At 36.9% G+C, this 24308-nt stretch overlaps 1 protein-coding gene across 1 annotated transcript in view; it reads left to right on the forward strand.

The window, feature by feature from the left end:
- Nucleotides 1–24308, forward strand: part of LOC117325020 (fas-binding factor 1-like) — a 44739-nt gene that overhangs the window by 8178 nt on the left and 12253 nt on the right. Inside the window, exons 9-21 of the mRNA XM_033880906.1 lie at nt 2659–2799; nt 2990–3082; nt 3891–4202; nt 5015–5102; nt 5360–5866; nt 6080–6175; nt 6543–6595; nt 11172–11386; nt 12514–12741; nt 12922–13032; nt 13804–13904; nt 15815–15862; nt 23927–24085. Coding sequence (XP_033736797.1) covers nt 2659–2799; nt 2990–3082; nt 3891–4202; nt 5015–5102; nt 5360–5866; nt 6080–6175; nt 6543–6595; nt 11172–11386; nt 12514–12741; nt 12922–13032; nt 13804–13904; nt 15815–15862; nt 23927–24085 — 2152 coding nt within the window. The remainder of the gene's footprint in view (nt 1–2658; nt 2800–2989; nt 3083–3890; nt 4203–5014; nt 5103–5359; nt 5867–6079; nt 6176–6542; nt 6596–11171; nt 11387–12513; nt 12742–12921; nt 13033–13803; nt 13905–15814; nt 15863–23926; nt 24086–24308) is intronic.

Below are 24308 nucleotides of genomic sequence, written 5' to 3' on the forward strand. Positions count from 1 at the left end.
CCGACAAGCAGCCATCTTGGATTTTGACAATTGTAGTTTATCGCTTTTTCTCAGAAAGTACTGAAGGGATCTTTCTGAAATTTCATATGTAGGTTTCCCTTGGTGCTTAGTTTTGCATATTGCATTTTGAGACCAATCGGAAAACAACATGGCCGACAGGCAGCCATCTTGGATTTTGACAATTGAAGTTTGTTATCGCTATTTCTCAGAAAGTAATGAAGGGATCTTTCTGAAATTTCATATGTAAGTTTCCCTTGGTGCCTAGTTATGCATATTGCATTTTGAGACCAATCGGAAAACAACATGGCCGACAGACAGTCATTATCGCTAAATCATATATAGGTTCCCCTTGTTTGAAAAGTACTAGAGGGCTGTTTCTGAATTTACACAGATTAGTAAGACTTAGAGGAAGGGAAAAGTAGAGAAAAGATCAATCTGACATGGAACCTATAAAGATCATTCAATGGTGGGCGCCAAGATCCCTCTGGGATCTCTTGTTTTGGCAGATGATGATGGTTGAGGTGAGGAGTCATTTTCCTGCCAGCCACACTCTTTACCATCTCTTAAAACATTTACTCCTTAGAGTTCCTGGAGTTCAGGACAACTATCCCCTTCTGAGATATGGTCAACTTTTTAGTCCACCATCATCAGATGGATATTCAAATCACCCTGCATCCAAGATACAAAGTTTCAGTTTTCAGAAATCGTATCAGACAAGGCTTTTTCTGAGGGCTTTTTGGGGTCGATAATGGGCCCCATTCCCAATTGAAATAATTTCCAATTTAGGCCAAATTCCCAAAATTAGCAGTTTGCTCCTGAAAAATCTTTCCCAATTCACCAATTTTCTTCCCAAAATGAAACAAAAATGCCCCATCCAAAACTAGGGAGAAAAAGCCCTGTCAGAGATTTCAATGATGAGAGTATGTTCTGGTAAACTTATCTAAGGAAGTGTTGACATTTTAGTTTGTGTTCTGCTTGAAAACCAGTAGCTAGATCCAACATTTAAACTTTGCATTCATATACATGTAATTTTGAGGTTGTCAACGCGTTTGTATTCAAACTTTGGATGATGTACAAATGTCAAGTGATAGAGAAGATTTTACATTAGTACTAAACTAGAGTGCGGTATGCGGAACTGGGACATATTATTGGGAAAGTAGCGATTGTAATAAAAAAAATAATGAACTGAAAATGGAAATAATTTTTTTTTAGTCAGGACGATTTTGGTGGGTTGTTCAGCTAATGGCAAACAAACAGTATTTTATTTTAGGCCTTGGGTATAATTCATATTTGATTGGAACCATCCCTAGGTGATGGGAATTCAAAATTCTACAACTGGTGGGGCTGAAATAGAGGAAATATAGCAAATTCTTTAAAATCCTTCTTCTGTAGTAATGAAAGGATTTGGTGCATATTTGGTCCGAAGCATGCATTGGTGAATGGGAACCCATTTTGTGTAAAAAAGTGAGGCTGGACCCATGGGGTCTGAAGGGTGGGTCTCAATAGAGCAACTATATACAACTTCTTCAAAATCCTCCTTCTGTTTCAATGGCAGGATTCTGTCCAATTCGATCTGAACCATCCTTGGGTTAAGGAAAATAATTTTGAATAAATGGTTAGTCTTGGACCCCTGAGGGGTGGGGCCCCAATAGAAGAAATTTAGGCAGCTATTTATTTAAAACCTTTCTTTTGTAGGAATGACAGGATTTTGCCTTAATTTAAGGTCCCAGTATTAGAGATTCAGGTGCCCTTTAGCAATCACTCTGTCTGTCTGTCCTACTGTCCTTTTGTCTGTCCATCCACAAATATAGTTTACTTTTATTAGGTCATCTGATCCAAAGGGTCAGGGTTACTTTGTCTGTCATGCTTGTCTGTCGTCGTTGTGCACCGGATGCCATGCGTAAACTTTTCATATTTCAAGCTTCTTCTCAAGTTTCACCTATTGGACTTAGCTCTGAATTGCCTAAAATGATCCTGAGATGGTCCTGACCAGGTTTTGTTATTTTTTGAGTCAATCCGAAATCCAAGATGGCCGCCATGACGCCATCTCGAAAAATCAAATTTTAAACTTCTTCTCCAGTTCCACTGTTGCCATTTAGCTGGAAATCGGTGGAGATGTTAAGATAGGGGAGTCAACAAAGTGTTGTTATTTTAATTGCTTCATAAAAACTTTGACTGGGCAGCCATGGCAGATGTTTTGTAAGATGATTGCACAATCAAGGTTTTGCTGAACAACACCTTTCTGAAACTTCTTCTCAAGTTCCATCTGCTGAATTCAGCACTTACCAGGTACTTCCCAATAATTATCCTGAGATGGTCTAGACCAGGCTGATCCAAAATCCAAGATGGGGGTCATGGCAGCCATTTTGAAAAAGACATTTTAAAGTTCTTCCCCAGTTCTAATGGTACCATTGAGCTGAAAATTGGTAGGGATACTAAAGTTCCACTAGTGGGATTCAGCTCTAACTTAACTTGAATGATGTTGAGATAGTCCTGACCTGACCAAGTGTTGTTATTTTTGGTCGCCATGGCAGCCATGGCCAACAGTGCCATGGGACTTGTCAGACGATCATTAAGGCCCTTGGACCTCTTGTTTAGTATTTATTGACCAATTTACTTTGGATTTGATTGGATTTAATGCATTGCCTGGTTTTGTAGAGTTTAATGAAGATGACCCGTTGGCAGGCCTTCTCAGTGATGATGAAGATTCAGCATCCTGGGCAGCAAAACCCAAAAAGTCGGTGTTGAAAAAGCAAAGGTCTGCAGAGGACACACCACCACCTGCTGAGAAGGAACAGGGTCAGTAAATCTACTCATTGAGAGATGAACAAGTTACCTGGTAAACATCTCTACAGTCCTGGTCATAATGTTTCCTTTTCTACACCCTCTGAATTGAAATTAATACTTATCCTATTATCATATAATATAGAGTTTATAATGAAGTTAGTATCATGATCAATATGACATTGCCTTTAATACTTATTTCTAGTTGAAACTCCCAGACGGAATGTATATGACCGACCACCCACCAGGAGCGGAGGTACTAAGTCCGAACCAGTTACAGAGGAAATACCCAAACCAGGTCAGCACATCATACAACACAAGTGTTAGTTAAAGTCAGCACATCATACAACACAAGTGTTAGTTAAAGTCAGCACATCATACAACACAAGTGTTAGTATAGGTCAGCACATCATACAACACAAGTGTTAGTTAAAGACAGCACATCATACAACACAAGTGTTAGTTAAAGTCAGCACATCATACAACACAAGTGTTAGTTAAAGTCAGCACATCATACAACACAAGTGTTAGTATAGGTCAGCACACCATACAACACAAGTGTTAGTAAAGGTCAGCACATCATACAACACAAGTGTTAGTATAGGTCAGCACATCATACAACACAAGTGTTAGTATAGGTCAGCACACCATACAACACAAGTGTTAGTAAAGGTCAGCACATCATACAACACAAGTGTTAGTTAAAGTCAGCACATCATACAACACAAGTGTTAGTATAGGTCAGCACATCATACAACACAAGTGTTAGTTAAAGTCAGCACATCATACAACACAAGTGTTAGTTAAAGTCAGCACATCATACAACACAAGTGTTAGTTAAAGTCAGCACATCATACAACACAAGTGTTAGTATAGGTCAGCACATCATACAACACAAGTGTTAGTTAAAGTCAGCACATCATACAACACAAGTGTTAGTAAAGGTCAGCACATCATACAACACAAGTGTTAGTTAAAGTCATGATTAATTATTTAACTTTAAATTATTTTCTGTAAAGTGTCTTGGAACTTATGGATTGGAGTGTATTGAATCTGTGACATGGCAATATATTGTCTTTAATATGTTTGTACTATTTTGTAAACAGTTTCTCCTCGTAAGGAGGAACCAGTGAAAAGGGAAGATCCCACTCCTGTTAAAAAAGATCCCGTACCAACTCGACGGAAGTCAGATGCTGGCCTGTTCAGTGATGACGACGATGACCTCCTGGGCGGTCTGGGTATTGATGACAAGCCCGCTACACCTGTTGCACGCTCCCTCCCTGAAGAAGAGGATGGGCAGCCAGCCAAGGCTATATTTGATAAACTTCTTAGTAAAGATACAGTTTCCAAGCACCTAGATACAAACAAAGAGAGAAGAGAGTTTGTCCTCGATAAGAAATACACCAAAAATACAGATGGTGGGTTTATGAATCATGTTATTATTTACAAGAATTCTGTGGATCCAGAAATGTTAAAAAAAAGTTTTGATATTTTGTTAGAAAATAGTATACAGTAAGACCCCACTTTGTTGAACCCTCATTCCTCGAATACCCCCTATTCCTTGAACTGGTCTCTTGGCCCGACCATGTCCTTATATATTCTTTGTAAATGAACCTCAGATAATTTGACCAGCTATTCATCGAATACACTGCATTCCTCAAACCATTATTCATCCCCCTCCCTTCATATTCATAATATTATTCCTACCTGTTTCCCTAACAGGTACCATACCTGACAATTTTTACCTGTGTCACACATGGCTGCGTCAGACCTCAAGGTACCACGGTCGATCGCACACATGTTTGAACAGGTGTCCGGTCAAGACAGCAGATAATAACGGGATTTATGGTGGCTTTATTATATACCTTTACTACATAGTTTGAAATATTTATTAAAGTGAAAATTATACTTGTTGACTTATGGCTGATTTTCGAATAAGTCTATATCAATGTATGTCTTCCTTTTCCGTATTACAGTATTTAAATCATTATGATTATCTGCAACGATTATCGTTAGACTACTAGGTACACTGTACTTTGTACCTGGCAAACAATGTAATTTTACGTTAAGATTACGCTTGTTGTAAACATGTGATCCATACTTTACAATCTAAAACTAACCTCTCCTAACTTGAATACATTGTATTCGTCAAATGATGTCAATACCATAATGTTTGTCTATGTGATGTTTAACATCAAAGTACCTATATGAAGTGTATAATTGTATTTAGATGAGGAGGATGACTTCCTGTTTGGAGCATACCAGCCCTCTGCTGCCTCCACCCAGGGATCACGACCTAACTCGCGCCGATCAGTTAGGTTAGTCTTACTACTTACAGACCGGAAATACTGCAATCAAAATAAGAGAAAGTTTACATGATGGAATGGAACTCAATAGATTTACATACTAGTACTGTGATTCTTCTTACTGTAAATAACAAAGTAATCATTTGTATTTACTGATTGACCTATAAATAGGTTTTGCATGTACCACCCGTTGTCTGTTGCTTTGATTTTTAAATAGGATTATTTGAGGAAACAGTATTGATTATTATATAAAATTCATTTAAATTTAGGTTTCAGGATGAGGATGACATCTTTGGGATAAGTGAGCGTCCACCTTCCCGTGGACGATCCCCAGCTACTAAGAAGCCTGACGACATGGATTGGCTGGACATAACTACTAGTAAACCCGTTATCAAACCTACCACGCCTGAAAAGTCTACCCCTAAACCAGCCACACCTGAGAAATCTACCCCCAAACCTGCAGCACAGGAAAAATCTACCTTCAAGTCTACCACAGACAGCGCAGGGCCAACCAAGTCTGACCAGGAGAAACCAGCATCGAAAACCAAATCTGATTCAATGGACTGGTTGGAGAAACTAAGACGGGACAATATGGCTGATGATCCAGCTTTCATGGCTGATGTATCTATCAGTCCTCCATCAGAACCCATGGACGACAAAAAATTGGCAGACTCCTTACAGAAGCCAGAGGGAAAACAGCAGGACAGCTGGCTGGACAGTGGAGGGAATGATTACCTCGGGCTAGGGAAGGAGATCGATCCTGACTCGCTCCTCAAGTAAGGCAGTTTCTCTACGGATCTGTAGGCTATGTGGATGGATTGTACAACTTTTCCATTTCAAATAAAAATGTGTTTCTACATATTAAAATGTTGACATTTCATTTTTTTTGGAATGAGATATTACTATTCTGTATGAAAATAAGATAATGGAATAATTATTCATCGAAGCTTTATCAATTGCAGATTTTTATAGTTAAATACTTGTTTCAGATCTAAAACAAAAGCTCCAACATTTGGTGGATCCATTAGTAATACTGATAAGATGTCGGACCTTTTCTCTACAGGTCCCTCAAAACCAGAAACCAGGTAATGACATATTTGGGTGCATTTTGAGAATTAGGGTTTTTGGAATGCAATATAATGTATACAGGGTGCTTCCATACTACAAACTACAAATGGAAGTTTTTGTGATTTTTTTTTTTTTGGGGGGGGGGGGGGGGGGGGGGGTATTATAATTTTAATGAACTCTAGAGTTTGCTTGAAACTTACAATACTGACAAGCTAGGACAGGCTAGACATATAGTTAATTTACCCATTGTTCTTACTTATACAAACATTTTCTATTATGTTTACCTTTGTTGAAAGCTGCTTTTATTTACCATGTTTTACAAATAACTTCTATGTTTTGAAGGATAAAAAAAAACTTTTGTATGTACATGTATTTTGCTTTCAGTGCTCTATTGTTTGAACGTGGAATTCCACAGAAACAAGGAGACAGTAAAAAAGGTATTTATACACCACACAGTCACAAAGGTATCCATACACCACACAGTCACAAAGATATCCATACACCACACAGTCACAAAGGTGTCCATACACCACACAGTCACAAAGGTATCATACACCACAGTCACAAAGGTATCATACACCACAGTCACAAAGGTATCCATACAACACAGAGTCACAAAGGTATCATACACCACAGTCACAAAGGTATCCATACACCACACAGTCACAAAGATATCCATACACCACACAGTCACAAAGGTATCCATACACCACACAGTCACAAAAGTATCCATACACCACACAGTCACAAAGGTATCCATACACCACACAGTCACAAAGGTATCCATACACCACACAGTCACAAAGGTATCCATACACCACACAGTCACAAAGATATCCATACACCACACAGTCACAAAGATATCCATACACCACACAGTCACAAAGATATCCATACACCACACAGTCACAAAGATATCCATACACCACAGTCACAAAGATATCCATACATACAGTCACAAAGGTGTCCATACACCACAGTCACAAAGGTATCCATACACCACACAGTCACAAAGGTGTCCATACACCACAGTCACAAAGGTATCCATACACCACACAGTCACAAAGATATCCATACACCACACAGTCACAAAGGTATCCATATACCACACAGTCACAAAGGTATCCATACATACAGTCACAAAGGTATCCATACATACAGTCACAAAGGTATCCATACACCACACAGTCACAAAGGTATCCATACATACAGTCACAAAGGTATCCATACATACAGTCACAAAGGTATCCATATACCACACAGTCACAAAGGTATCCATACACCACAGTCACAAAGGTATCCATACACCACACAGTCACAAAGATATCCATACACCACACAGTCACAAAGGTATCCATACACCACAGTCACAAAGGTATCCATACACCACAGTCACAAAGGTATCCATACACCACACAGTCACAAAGGTATCCATACACCACACAGTCACAAAGGTATCCATACATACAGTCACAAAGGTATCCATACATACAGTCACAAAGGTATCCATACATACAGTCACAAAGGTATCCATACACCACACAGTCACCAAGATATCCATACACCACACAGTCACAAAGATATCCATACACCACACAGTCACAAATATATCCATACACCACAGTCACAAAGATATTCATACACCACAGTCACAAAGATATCCATACACCACAGTCACAAAGATATCCATACACCACAAAGTCACAAAGGTATCCATACACCACACAGTCACAAAGGTATCCATACATCAGTCACAAAGACATCCATACACCACACAGTCACAAAGGTATCCATACACCACACAGTCACAAAGGTGTCCATACACCACACAGTCACAAAGGTATCCATACACCACACAGTCACCAAGATATCCATACACCACACAGTCACAAAGGTATCCATACACCACAGTCACAAAGGTGTCCATACACCACAGTCACAAAGGTGTCCATACGACACACAGTCACAAAGACATCCATACACCACACAGTCACAAATATATCCATACACCATAGTCACAAAGATATTCATACACCACAGTCACAAAGATATCCATACACCACAGTCACAAAGATATCCATACACCACACAGTCACAAAGGTATCCATACACCACACAGTCACAAAGGTATCCATACACCACACAGTCACAAAGGTATCCATACATACAGTCACAAAGGTATCCATACATACAGTCACAAAGGTATCCATACATACAGTCACAAAGGTATCCATACACCACAGTCACAAAGGTATCCATACACCACACAGTCACAAAGGTGTCCATACACCACACAGTCACAAAGGTGTCCATACACCACAGTCACAAAGGTTTCCATACACCACACAGTCACAAAGGTGTCCATACACCACACAGTCACAAAGGTGCCCATACACCACACAGTCACAAAGGTATCCATACACCACACAGTCACAAAGGTATCCATAAACCACACAGTCACAAAGATATCCATACACCACACAGTCACAAATATATCCATACACCACACTGTCACAAAGGTATCCATACACCACACAGTCACAAAGATATCCATACACCACACAGTCACAAAGATATCCATACACCACACAGTCACAAAGGTGTCCATACACCAGTCACAAAGGTATCCATACACCACAGTCACAAAGATATTCATACACCACAGTCACAAAGATATCCATACACCACAGTCACAAAGATATCCATACACCACACAGTCACAAAGGTATCCATAAACCACACAGTCACAAAGATATCCATACACCACACAGTCACAAATATATCCATACACCACAGTCACAAAGATATTCATACACCACAGTCACAAAGATATCCATACACCACAGTCACAAAGATATCCATACACCACACAGTCACAAAGGTATCCATACACCACACATTCACAAAGGTATCCATACACCACAGTCACAAAGGTGTCCATACACCACAGTCACAAAGGTATCCATACATCACACAGTCACAAAGGTGTCCATACACCACAGTCACAAAGGTATACATACACCACACAGTCACAAAGGTATCCATACACCACACAGTCACAAAGGTGTCCATACACCACACAGTCACAAAGGTATCCATACACCACACAGTCACAAAGGTATCCATACATCACACAGTCACAAAGATATCTATACACCACACAGTCACAAAGGTGTCCATACACCACACAGTCACAAAGGTATCCATACACCACACAGTCACAAAGGTATCCATAAACCACACAGTCACAAAGATATCCATACACCACACAGTCACAAATATATCCATACACCACACTGTCACAAAGGTATCCATACACCACACAGTCACAAAGATATCCATACACCACACAGTCACAAAGATATCCATACACCACACAGTCACAAAGGTGTCCATACACCAGTCACAAAGGTATCCATACACCACAGTCACAAAGATATTCATACACCACAGTCACAAAGATATCCATACACCACAGTCACAAAGATATCCATACACCACACAGTCACAAAGGTATCCATAAACCACACAGTCACAAAGATATCCATACACCACACAGTCACAAATATATCCATACACCACAGTCACAAAGATATTCATACACCACAGTCACAAAGATATCCATACACCACAGTCACAAATATATCCATACACCACAGTCACAAAGATATTCATACACCACAGTCACAAAGATATCCATACACCACAGTCACAAAGATATCCATACACCACACAGTCACAAAGGTATCCATACACCACACATTCACAAAGGTATCCATACACCACAGTCACAAAGGTGTCCATACACCACAGTCACAAAGGTATCCATACATCACACAGTCACAAAGGTGTCCATACACCACAGTCACAAAGGTATACATACACCACACAGTCACAAAGGTATCCATACACCACACAGTCACAAAGGTGTCCATACACCAGTCACAAAGGTATCCATACACCACAGTCACAAAGATATTCATACACCACAGTCACAAAGATATCCATACACCACAGTCACAAAGATATCCATACACCACACAGTCACAAAGGTATCCATAAACCACACAGTCACAAAGATATCCATACACCACACAGTCACAAATATATCCATACACCACAGTCACAAAGATATTCATACGCCACAGTCACAAAGATATCCATACACCACAGTCACAAAGATATCCATACACCACACAGTCACAAAGGTATCCATACACCACACATTCACAAAGGTATCCATACACCACAGTCACAAAGGTGTCCATACACCACAGTCACAAAGGTATCCATACATCACACAGTCACAAAGGTGTCCATACACCACAGTCACAAAGGTATACATACACCACACAGTCACAAAGGTATCCATACACCACACAGTCACAAAGGTGTCCATACACCACACAGTCACAAAGGTATCCATACACCACACAGTCACAAAGGTATCCATACATCACACAGTCACAAAGGTATCCATACACCACAGTCACAAAGATATCCATACACCACACAGTCACAAAGATATCCATACACTACACAGTCACAAAGGTATCCATACATCACACAGTCACAAAGGTATCCATACATCACACAGTCACAAAGGTATACATTCACCACACAGTCACAAAGGTATCCATACACCACACAGTCACAAAGGTGTCCATACACCACACAGTCACAAAGATATCCATACACCACACAGTCTGAAAGTCAGTTAAATGTATCTAACACCAATGATGAGTGACAGAAGTGTTGAAATACATGACAGGAGGTATACTAGTTTACCATTACTATGTGTAATAATTTGTTTTAATGTTAAAATGACATGTTTCAGTTTTCCTTTTGTCAGTGGAGAGTTAAAAGAAACTTTCTTAACTCAAGATCAAGCAAAGTTCTGGAATTTCCTGAAGAACAATTGATGAAACTCCTTGCCAATTGATCCATTTGACAGTTGTGATTGTGTCACCATGATGGTAACTATGTTTAAGGAGAGTTTGTTGTTGTTTACAGTTGTGGGAGAAGAAGAAACCATGCTGTCACTAGGGAGTCCTAGAGTCCCCCTCTCCTCACAAATTGGTCAGCTTGAAAAGCTGGACAGTCGCACAGATTTCTTTGGTTCTCCACAACAGAAATCACCAGACATTTCTTTTCAGACAGATTTTTTTAATTTTGACAAAAGTAGGAGAGAAAGTGATCCAGTCCCCCAAGTACAAGCTGATCTGCAGGTAAGTGTTCAGTATGCAGACTCTAGGGCAAGGATGGTCAGGTGTTAGAGTGGGTAACACACTTAACTTTTACCTAATTTGATTATCTGATCTGATTTGAAAAGCTTTCAATGAAATAGATGTTTAACATTCAAATTGGTATCTTTTGTGTGGCATGTAGAAGTACATTTTACATTGTTGACAATGAGTAAGATCTGCCTCAATTCAGCACACACACATTCTTTCTATTTTTAGCCTACCATTATCAGATTTCATATGTTCATTTCCTTTGGCCCCTAGTTATGCATATTGCATTTTAGGACTGATTTGAAAACAACATGGCCCACAGGAGGCCATCTTGGATTTTGTCGATCACTATTTCTCAGAAGGTCCTAAAGGGATCTTTCTCATATTTCATATGTAAGTTCCCCTTGGTCCCTAGTTGTGCAAATTGCATTTTGGAACCGATCAGAAAACAACATGGCTGATAAGCAGCCATCTCAGATTTTGACAATTGTGCAGGTTGCTCCTGCTATATCGTGTTATATAAAGTTATTAAATGTTTTGAAAGAAGAGTGAAAGAAGGGAAAAGAAGAGAAAAGATCAGTCTTTCATTTGACTGATATTTATCATTCAATGATGGGCGCCAAAATCCCTCTGGGATCTCTTGTTAATGATAATGTTTTCATTTACACTTAACCAACATCAGCAATACATGTATGTTTTTGTTATTATTGGGAGAAAAGGAGATAGGGAGATGTTTGGTTTTAATGACAAAAACAAATCAGGTTCTCTACTTAATATATTTTCCACAGTTATACCCAGTTAAATGTTGTTTCAGGTAACAATTCCAAATTCAAATCTACCACATCAGAAACACAATCAAAAGGTGAAACAAAATTAATAAAAGAATTGCAGAAGTAAAATATGAGACATTAATTGGCCAATCATCCTTCCTTTGTTACGTTTTATTGTCATATCAGATATTCTGGGTCTTGGAAGTAGTCCAATTGATGTACATTAAAAATGAAATATTAAATAAATATGGCACTGTGATGATTACACTTCAAATATATGAATATATTTCATCACTTTTGTTGAGTTGCAATGTCCAGCTTTTGAGTTTTAATCTATAACCTCATTGTTAGACAATGCAGAACTCGTTTCATCAACCTCCTGCTCAGCAACAAGTCCACAGTCAACATCAAACTTTGATACAACAGCAGGAGAAAGCTGCAATGCAGCTACACCAACAAATGACTATTCAGCAAAAACAACAACAGCAACAACAGCAGCAACAGCAGTTTGTCCAACAACAGTCACAACTCCAGCAGATGATGTTTGACCTTCAAAAACAGTATGAAACATCACTAAAGGTCAGTCAACACTTTATTATCGGCAAAACTTTCTTTAAAATTGTTCATAACATATAAAAATATTTTATGAAATATCAGCCAGGGACTTCTAGATATATATAAGTAAAGGCATTTTCTTTTCAACACTAGTGTTTGAATTTTTCATTGTATTCAAATGTGTTATATTGTCCTGTATTGCAGACCCCTCTGTCAAGTGCGACCCCTGGGTCAGGTATTTCCCCACTGATGGGTGTGGGCACAAGTGTGATGCTGACAGATCCTCCGAAATCTCTGATGGAGGCAGAGGCCAAGGTAATACATGTCCACATCCACAAGAATGGTATTTGTTTTGAATATCATAATGATCTATGAAATAATAGTGACAATATTTTAGGCCATCTGCCCCTTCGTTGAGAATTTTCATGGCTATATCTGCACCATAGTTGAGAATTTTTGAGGCTATCTACCCCTTAGTTGATAATTTTCTAGGCTATCTACCCCTTAGATTGAGTATTTTCGAAGCTATCTACCCAATAGTTGAGAACTTTCAAGGTATCTACCCCTTCATTAATAATTCTTAAGGCTATCTGCCCCTTTGTTGAGAATTTTTTAGGCTATCTGCCCATTTGTTGAGAATTTTCGAGGCCCCTTGGTAAGGAATTATTTAGTCTATATCTGCCCCTTAGTTGAGAACTTTTGAGGCTATCTGCCCATTTGTTGAGAATTTTTAAGGCTATCTGCTCCTTAAATTGAGAATTTTCTAGGCTATCTACCCCTTAGTTGAGAATTTTCTAGGCTATCTACCCCTTAAATTGAGAATTTTTGAGGCTATCTGCCCCTTTGTAAGGAATTGTTTAGTCTATATCTGCCCTTTGTTGAGAATTTTTAAGGCTATCTGCCCCTTTGTTGAGAATTTTCGAAGCTATCTACCCAATAGTTGAGAACTTTCAAGGTATCTGCCCCTTCATTGAGAATTTTTAAGGCGATCTGCCCCTTAGTTGAGAACTTTTGAGGCTATCTGCCCCCACTGAGCTGACCCTGCTGATTTAGCTTACTATGGCTTTAAATCGATTGGAATTTTAGATTCGGAAGCTTGAGATTGAGAGAGATTATGTCCAGTCCATTCTTGATTCGACCAAGCGACGTTCTGAGGAAGAGATAGATGCTGTGGAAAATTCGTACAAGTAGGTACCTCTCATTACACATATATGGTAGCAGATAGAGCTTTGTACAGTTATAAAGCGTTATAATAAAGTCTTTATTGGTCCAGTCTGTAGCTTTATTATTATATCTGATTATCTTAAAACCATTCTCATTAATGCTTTTTCCTTGAGAAGTACTGGAATGAACTTTCTCAACTATCTGACTTGGTATAGGGAATGACAGCTAACACACTCTGTGATGGCATAATAATGAATTGTTGATGTGACGTCATTGCATTGTTTCTGTGACATTATACAATGGTTGTGAATCCTCTGAACTCTGGCAGCAAGCCTCGTCATGTGCAGACCAGCCAAACTCTTAACTTTCGTTGTGATATCCCTGTCCACGTGCATAGAACAGATCCATTTAAGATCCTATAAATCCCAAGTATTCCACATAGAAATCAAATATCCCACAGGAAGTCAAATACCCCACAAGATGCCAAATATCTTACAAGGGAGTCCAATATCTTACAGGGGAGTCAACTATCATTCAGAGGAGTCCCGCTATCTTACAGAGAAGCCAAATATCTTACAGGGGAGTCCAATATCTTAGAGAGAAGTCAAATATCATACCGAGGAGTCCCAATATCTTACAGGGAAGTCAAATATCTTACAGAGGAGTCCAGTATCATACAGGGGAGTCCAATATCATACAGAGGAGTCCAATATCTTACAGGGGAGTCAAATAGCATACAGAGGAGTCAAATATCATACAGGGGATTCCAGTATCATACAGAGGAGTCAAATATCTTACAGGGGATTCCAGTATCATACAGAGGAGTCCAATATCATACAGAGGAGTCTAATATCTTACAGGGGAGTCAAATATCATACAGAGGAGTCAAATATCATACAGAGGAGTCCAATATCTTACAGGGGATTCGAGTATCATACAGAGGAGTCAAATATCATACAGAGGAGTCAAATATCATACAGAGGAGTCAAATATCTTATAGGGGATTCCAGTATATAGAGGAGTCAAATATCATACCGAGGAGTCCAATATCTTACAGGGAGGTCAAATATCATACAGAGGCGTCAAATATCATACAGAGGAGTCCAATATCTTACAGGGGATTACAGTATCATACAGGGAATCCAATATCATACAGAGGAGTCCCAATATCTTATAGGGGAGTCAAATATCATACAGAGGAGTCCAATATCTTACAGGGGATTCCAGTATCATACAGAGGAGTCCAATATCTTACAGGGGATTCCAGTATCATACAGGGGAGTCCAATATCATACAGAGGAGTCAAATATCATACAGAGGAGTCAAATATCTTATAGGGGAGTCAAATATCATACAGAGGAGTCAAATATCTTACAGGGGAGTCAAATATCTTACAGGGGAGTCCAATATCTTACAGGGGAGTCCAGTATCATACAGGGGAGTCCAATATCAGACAGAGGAGGAGTCCAATACCAATTAGGGTGTAATTTGGGCTGCCTGGAGTTCTAAGGTATCATTTTGGCTGTCTGGAGTTCTTAGGAGTAAATTGGACTCTCTGGAGATCAAATGTGATTTGGGCTGTCAGGAGATCTTAGATATAAATTTGACTATCTGGAGGTCAAAGGTGTAAATTTGACTGTCTAGATAAAAAATGTATTAAAATTTGGGATATCGGGAGTTGTAATTAAAATTGTATTTAACTGTGTTTTTTACTGGCTTTAAATCCATATCTGACATGTTTTATAGGCTTTCTTACTCGGTTATCGATTGATACATGTCTTGTATTTAAAACAAATACTGGTACACGAAACATTCTTATCTTGTGAATTCAGGCCTTTAAAAAGTATTCTAGTACAAAAGCAACAGATATTTATACACAACAAATATTTCATGTTATACACTGCTGTATGAAATAAATCATTTTCTATTATAGGAGCAGAATGAAACATATTGAAGAAACCAACAAAAATATAGTTGACAGGTATGTTTAATACATCAACAGACGGCAGGTTATTCAAATCGCCCTACGTCTGTGGTGCGTGGTCTGTTGTCATCCATAAAAATCCTTTTTATTGCTATTTCTTGAGAAGTGCTTGAAGAATTAGACAGGTATGTTTACACTAGACAGGTATGTTTATATTGGACAGGTGTGTTTACACAAGACAGGTATGTTTATATTAGACAGGTATGTTTATATTAGACAGGTATGTCTATATTGGACAGGTGTGTTAATACTAGACAGGTATGTCTATATTGGACAGGTATGTTTACACTAGACAGGTATGTTTATATTAAGACAGGTATGTTTATATTGGACAGGTGTGTTTATATTAGACAGGTATGTCTATATTAGACAGGTGTGTTAACACTAGACAGGTATGTTTATATTAGACAGGTATGTCTATATTGGACAGGTGTGTTAATACTAGACAGGTATGTCTATATTGGACAGGTATGTTTACACTAGACAGGTATGTTTATATTAAGACAGGTATGTTTATATTGGACAGGTGTGTTAATACTAGACAGGTATGTTTATATTGGACAGGTATGTTTACACTAGACAGGTATGTCTATATTGGACAGGTATGTTTACACTAGACAGGTATGTCTATATTGGACAGGTGTGTTTACACTAGACAGGTATGTCTATATTGGACAGGTATGTTTACACTAGACAGGTATGTCTATATTGGACAGGTATGTCTATATTGGACAGGTATGTTTACACTAGACAGGTATGTCTATATTGGATCGACCCATAAAGTTACTGGTGGATATAGACCAACATCAATATGTTACTAAAGTTACTGTTGAATATAGACTAACATTAATATGTTACTTAAGTTACTGGTGGATATAGACCAACATCAATATGTTACTTAGTTACTGTTGGATATAGACCAACATTAATATGTTACTAAAGCTACTGATGGATATAGACCAACATTTTTTTTTTTTTTTTTTTTTTTCACTCAGAGTTCTTGAGAAATGGTTTTCAGTCTGCAAATTTTTGAAATCTTTGACCACATTATTGTTTCAAGTAAGCAAATGTGCATACATACACACACTTATTCATACATACATACATACATACATACATACATACATACATACATACATACATTCACACATACATACATACACACATACATACATACATACATACATACATACATACATACATACATGCATACATACAAACATACATACATACATACATACATGCATACATGCATACATACATACATTCACACAAACATACATACATTCACACATACATACATACATACATACATACATACAAACATACATACATGTAAATACATACATACATACATACATACATACATACATACATACATACATACATACATAAGGATAATTTGCTCTCTGGTTTTTCATCCTCAATAATCATCACAGTGCATAAGTTATTGTTTTATTTAATAATGAAAGCAATCACTTAAAGATTACATTTTCTTTTCATGTATGAAAGATTGTCTTATGCATGCCTGTTATATAATAATATAAAGTCCATTGTATAAAACATAACAGGCAATGCAATGCAATAAAAGAAATATAGAAATATTTTATATTATATTTTCATACATTAGAGTTACAATATTAACAGGAATTATTTTCTTCTGTTTCGATTTGCAATAACACCAAAGCTCATTTTTTAGCTGTCTTCTGAATTTTAATTTTGCTATGTCTAAGTTTGGATGATTGTTGTTATATTTAATGTCATTTCTACATTTCCATAATGTCCATTTCATGACACAAATGATAGTATTTGTCAAAATAGTGAAATTGTCAGCACCTGGGTAACCAAGAGTTATATTCTCTTCTTTATCAAGAATGGTAGTATTATATCCAGGTACAATGTCTTTCATTAAAGTGTCTACATAATTCAAAATAATTTTAGTATATTCACATCTAAAGAATAAATGTTGTAAATCTTCATTTTCGGTCTTACAAAAATGACATTTTCCGTCAAGAGTTTCCAAATTTTTGTATCATCATTTCAGTATATATACATTGATGCAAACATTTCCACTGAAATTCTTTAATTTTTAGACATGTTAATATATTGAAACAGTTTTGCCATATATCTTTCCATAGAAATTGCTTTCGGTAAATATTTTCCCATTTGGTCTGAACCTTGGGTTCATTATTACCATTTAGTTTCGTACATACTTTCTTCAGTTTTAGTTTATTAGGAATAATTTGAGTGTTGTGTTGATCTAAGATATTCAATGTACTGTCGACTGTTAATCCACACGCATCATGAACAATAGTATCTTCCTCTCTTAATATTCTTTTGTAACTATCCGGTATCGCAAATTTGAGTTTTGCCAACTCGGATATACAATTTCTTTTATCCCTTAATCTTTCATAAATATGTTCATCATTTTTAAACCTTTTATGTGTTGAATCCCATAAATCTCCTATGGTGTGGATTCCACTTTTTGAAAATGAACTATAAAATAATGATTTTCTGTTAAAAACAATCAGATGATTGCCAAATAATTCTTGTTTTAAAAGTTCTCCTGTACTATTAGGTTTATTTACTCTTAGAAACATTGACCATGCTGATAATAGGTTTTTATAATACGGAGACATGTGATTAAGATTTAAAGAGCTAATATCAGAACATTTACATAGCATGAAATTTATATCATACTTCGCATCTAATGAATGGAGCCAATACTGCCCAATGGCATTCCACGCACTTGTGTTAGTTTGCAATATTTTATACATAAGTTTTATCTGCTTACTCAGTGTAAACATATTTACATCCATAATATCCATTCCACCCCTTGAATTCTGGGAGCGGACTACATTACGGGAAACCATTTCCACCTTCCCATCCCAAACAAATTTCCATATGATTGTATTTATTTCCTTCAAGAATTTTTCAGGTATGCCACGGGCGTCTATTTCAAAGCCTATTTTAGATATGATAAGTGATTTAATAATGATATTTTTACCAAACAAAGATAGGTTTCTTGTTTTCCAAATTTGCACACAACTGTTAATCTTTTTTATTTTTTCCTTCCATATTGCGTCGTCGTCTATTGCATGTCCATGGTTAACGCCAAGTGTTTTGATATAAGATATTGTCCAGTTTATTGCTGTGTAACGTGGGATATTGTTTTTCCATCGTCCCAGATAAATTCCGGTGGTTTTTTGTAGGTTTACTTTAGAACCAGATGCCTTTTCATACTCCCCTAAAAGTTTGAATGACTCTGTTATTGAACTTTCATCGTTGACAAACAGTTGGGTGTCGTCCGCAAACATATTAATCTTTGTTTCGATTTGACCTGGCAGTGTTATTCCTTTTATGTTATTGTTTTTTCTAATCAAACATGCTAAAGGCTCTGCTTGCATAATATATAAAATCGGCGCGATTGGGCAGCCCTGTCTAGCAGATCTAGAAATGCTGAAGTACTCAGAAATGAAACCATTGGTTTTAATACAAGTTTTTGCATCTTTTAACAGCATTTGTACCCATCCCCTCATTTTCGTTCCAAAATTAAACCTCTCAAGACATTTATCAAGCCATCCCCATTCAACTCTATCAAACGCCTTTTGCTGATCTAAGAAGATAACAGCGCCCTCTTTATTTTCTAAATTACTATAGTCAAAAACATCTTGTATTAATCTGTTAGCATCAGCAATATTTCTCCCCGGGACGAACCCTTTCTGATCCGGATGAATAATATCAGGAAGCACTTTTTTAATTCGATTAGCCAAAGTTTTTGCAATTATCTTATAGTCTACATTTAACATTGTTAGCGGCCTCCAATTCTTTATATCCTCTCTCTCACCTTTTTTGTACAATAGTGTTAGTATTCCTTTAGATTGTGATTCAGATAGTTTATTAGTTCTACATATTTCGTTAACAAGTTCAATGAAATCATTCTTGATAACATACCAATAAATTTGATAAAACTCTGCAATAATACCATCTTCTCCTGGTGATTTATTCTTCTTCATTTTCACTGATACTTTTTAATAATTTGTTTTCTTCTAATTCATACTCCATATACAAGTTCTGTTCATCAGTAATTTTTTTCTGCACGTTTTCTAGCAACTTATCTGCGGCTTCTCTATCCCACCCCTCAGAAGTAAAGAGTTGTTTGTAAAATCGTATTTGTTCTTTTTGTATAGACTGTAAGTCCTCTTTATAAATCCCTTCAGCTGTTTTAATTTTATGCCATAATTTCTCTTTTGCGCGTTGCTTTTCTAGGTTGAAGAAGTATTTGGTTGATCTTTCATTTTCTTCATATTCTTGCACTCTTGCTCTAACTCTCAATCCAGTTGCTTTCTGACTATAATGTTCTCTTAAGGTATTAGATAACTTATTGATTTTATCATTACACACGGTGTCTTCCTTTGTTAGTTTTCTTAGTTCGTTTTCCAATTCATCAATGATTCTATCCGGTGTTTTTTTAATCTTCGAAATAGATATTGTGATTTCTCTTATTTTAATTTTAGCAATATCCCACCAATCTTTCAAATTGTTAAATTTACGTTTTTCTGTAGTCCAGTGCCTCCAAAAGGCTTGAAAGGTATTTTTAAAATAATCATTTTGTATGGTATTTACATTCATTTTCCACGTGCCCGGACCAGTTGTTGTTTTATTTAACTTTATTCTAATTGTGATCATATCATGGTCACTATGAACACAAGGCTTAATATCTGTGCTGATTGTATCACTTTCAATATCTGATGTTATGAGGAACATGTCAATTCTTGATTTCGAAATGCCTCTTCTGAAAGTGTAATCAGATTTTAACGGATTGCGTAGTCTCCAAATATCTATCAGTTGGAAAGATTCAATGAAAAAGTTTAGATTTGCGGCAGTTGAGTCATCCGTGTTTTTATGTGGGTATCTATCCATCTGATTATTTAATGTACAATTAAAATCTCCTGCATATACGTAACTACTGTTGCATGAATGTTTATTTATAATTTTTCTTGTAAATTGATTACGTTCCGTGCAATTGTTTGGTGCATACAGGTTAACTAAATTAAAAAGGTCGTTATCATCGCTTTTTATATTACATGTTAATAACCGTCCTTCTTTATCTCTATTGAGCTCTGTTAGTAATATTTTTGTCCTACTATTAGTAAGGATAGCTACTCCTCTTGAGGCTGACGTACCATTATTCCATAGGCTCTTGCCACCACCTAAAATCGACCATTCTTTTGACCAAAGTTTGGTATCATTATCACTACAGTGAGTTTCTTGCAATGCAATTATATCGATTTTTTTCTTGATTAACCAGTAGAAAAAAGCATTTCGTTTTTCAACATTTCGTAAACCATTTATATTAATTGAAGCTATAGTTACTGACATAGGATTTCTATAAAAGGTACAAAAAAGTTAGTTGAATAATTTTGTTTAAACAACTGAAGACAATTTACACCCAAAAATATTTTAAAAGTTTTTAAACATTTTCTGGTGTACCCGGTGTTCCATACTTTTGTATCTTTCTTTGCTGACGTTCTGCTGATGGAGGTGTAGCTGCACTAATGTTGCGCTTTCTATTAACTGGAGTTCCAGTAATGGGACCTGAGTTATCTACCGGTTTGTTCATGAAAGTTGATATTTTATTGCGCATTTTAACAACACCTTGTTCACTTATATGAATTCCTGCAGCATCAAAGGGGTCGTAAAGGGTGTCGATTACTTTCCCTGCATTGGTGAAGAGGCGCTGTGTATCTACGTATTCCAGCAGAGGTTTCTTTTTACACATTTTTTCTGCAAAACTATTGACGTTCTCTGCGACATCATTGAGAAAGGATACTTTCTCACTATTACCTTTCCTTGGTATAATTCCACAAATTCCAATAGGAACGTCTGGAAATTGGTATTCAATTTTATTTATAGCCGCTGTAAGATCAACTACAATTTGGTCTGTGTCATCTTGATTTCTTGTAACGTCATTGGTACCAAGACAAACGGTGACGTTTTTAATGTAAGCATCCTCCCCTACATATGACAATGATGTTTCCAGTGATTGGTCGATATTCGCTAGAGAAGCACCTGAGACCGAAGCGTTTACAACATTCTTTGCCTTGAATTTGATTCGCTTCGCGTTAGACGCACCAAGTATTAGCGATATTGGCTTATGTTGCATTTTTTGTCTATTGTCCGTGATAGTTTCGTGTGTTTCATTGTCCGACTCGTGAGAACCGTCTTTATTGCCTTCTCTTATATCTTCAGCGTATTCGCCGTATTGGTCCAAATCTCGTTCTTTACATTCCGATTGAATGTGACCGGGCATGTTGCAATAGTGACATAAACGGTCTTCATTTTGTGGACAATTCCGAGCGATGTGATCAGTACTCTGACATACATAGCATCTCTTGGGTTCATGCTCAGGTTTGTTTGGACACTTGAAAGATGGGTGGTCTTTCAAATTGCAATGGTAACATGGCGTTCTATTATTGTTCGCAAAAATACGAATGTCAAAGCGCCCGATTGATGCCCGTAACGGAAGCGTAGGAACGCAACCAACGATATTTAAGTATCTAGTTCCATTTTCAATAGTTGTACTGCGAATAGTACCTCTCCGAACACTTCCAGACACAACTTGACCATATTTAGACATGTATGAAGCTATGACTTCGTTGCCAAGTTCATATGGCGCATCTTTAATTGTTACGTTTGTCACAGTTTTCTCAACTTCAAAAAGTTTCACTGATTGGTTTTTTATTTCAGCTCCATTGAGTAATAATGCACGTTTAGTGTCCTCGTTTTGACAAGTTATCACACACCTGTCCTCAGTTATCTGTACCGCTTTTATATGATCAGTAATTTTCAGTTTTTCTATACCATTTAATACATCTTCATGTGATACTCCCCTTAGGAACTTGTGATAAAAGTGTACCGATAGTTCTCTCTGTAGTGTCATTACGGTATAAATGATATAATAAATATATCTGTATATGAAGCTAGAACGCTCAGGAATGTGGTCAGTACACTATGTATCGATCACGTTACGGTTGATTGCACACGTCTCAACCTTACATGGCTGGCTATACAGTGACTATGGATAATGAGGTGATACAATGAGATCTTCTCGCTGACTGTTTATGTACAAGTTAACGATATTTAGCAATGGAATTTAGATTCAGAAACACATTAATATGAACCTCACCAAAACCTGAGTCCCCATCTGTTCTCTTAATGATCGTAATAGGACCAAAACACTGGAGCTCATGTCACACCTTGCCAACATTTCCAAGGGCAGATCACTCGAACCAGATATAGACCAACATTAATATGTTACTAAAGTTACTGTTGAATATAGACTAACATTAATATGTTACTTAAGTTACTGGTGGATATAGACCAACATCAATATGTTACTTAGTTACTGTTGGATATAGACCAACATTAATATGTTACTAAAGCTACCGATGGATATAGACCAACATCAATATGTTACTAAAGTTACTGGTGGATATAGACCAACATTTATATGTTACTATAGTTACCGATGGATATAGACCAACATTTATATGTTACTAAAATTACTGTTGGATATAGACCAACATTTATATGTTACTATAGTTACCGATGGATATAGACCAACATTAATATGTTACTAAAGTTACTGACAGATATAGACAAACATCAATATGTTACTAAAGTTACTGACAGATATAGACAAACATCAATATGTTACTAAAGTTACTGACAGATATAGACCAACATTTATATGTTACTAAAGTTACTGACAGATATAGACCAACATTTATATGTTACTAAAGTTACTGACAGATATAGACCAACATTTATATGTTACTAAAGTTACTGGTGAATATAGACAAACATTAATATGTTACTAAAGCTACTGACAGATATAGACCAACATCAATATGTTACTAAAGTTACTGACAGATATAGACCAACATTTATATGTTACTAAAGTTACTGACAGATATAGACCAACATCAATATGTTACTAAAGTTACTGACAGATATAGACAAACATCAATATGTTTATATGTTACTTACTTTCTGCAGACTAAAGGATGAAAATAACCAAATGCTGAGTCAGCATATGTCCCGTGTAAGGAGTCTAGAAGAGGACAAGGCTGGCATCAGTTCTCAGCTGTACCGTAAGATAGACGAGTTGGAACGTAACCATGCAGAAGAAATGGAAAAAATCAGACAAAACCACAGGTATTAAAACAAAAAACAGACTTACAAATATACAGCCTTAACTTTTTACTTGGTATATACTTAATCACTTAGTGGACTTCTCAACACATCCTTATTTATGGATTTGAAGTTCATCCAGAATGTATGCTCCTATAATGCTGGGAAACTGGACTTGAAAGTTTTGTGTTCAGATAAGTTTCTCTGAAAGTATCAGAATGAGTATTATTCTTATCAAACCTGGAAT

This window comes from Pecten maximus, chromosome 1 (assembly GCF_902652985.1).
Source record: "Pecten maximus chromosome 1, xPecMax1.1, whole genome shotgun sequence".
NCBI classification, from domain to species: domain Eukaryota; kingdom Metazoa; phylum Mollusca; class Bivalvia; order Pectinida; family Pectinidae; genus Pecten; species Pecten maximus.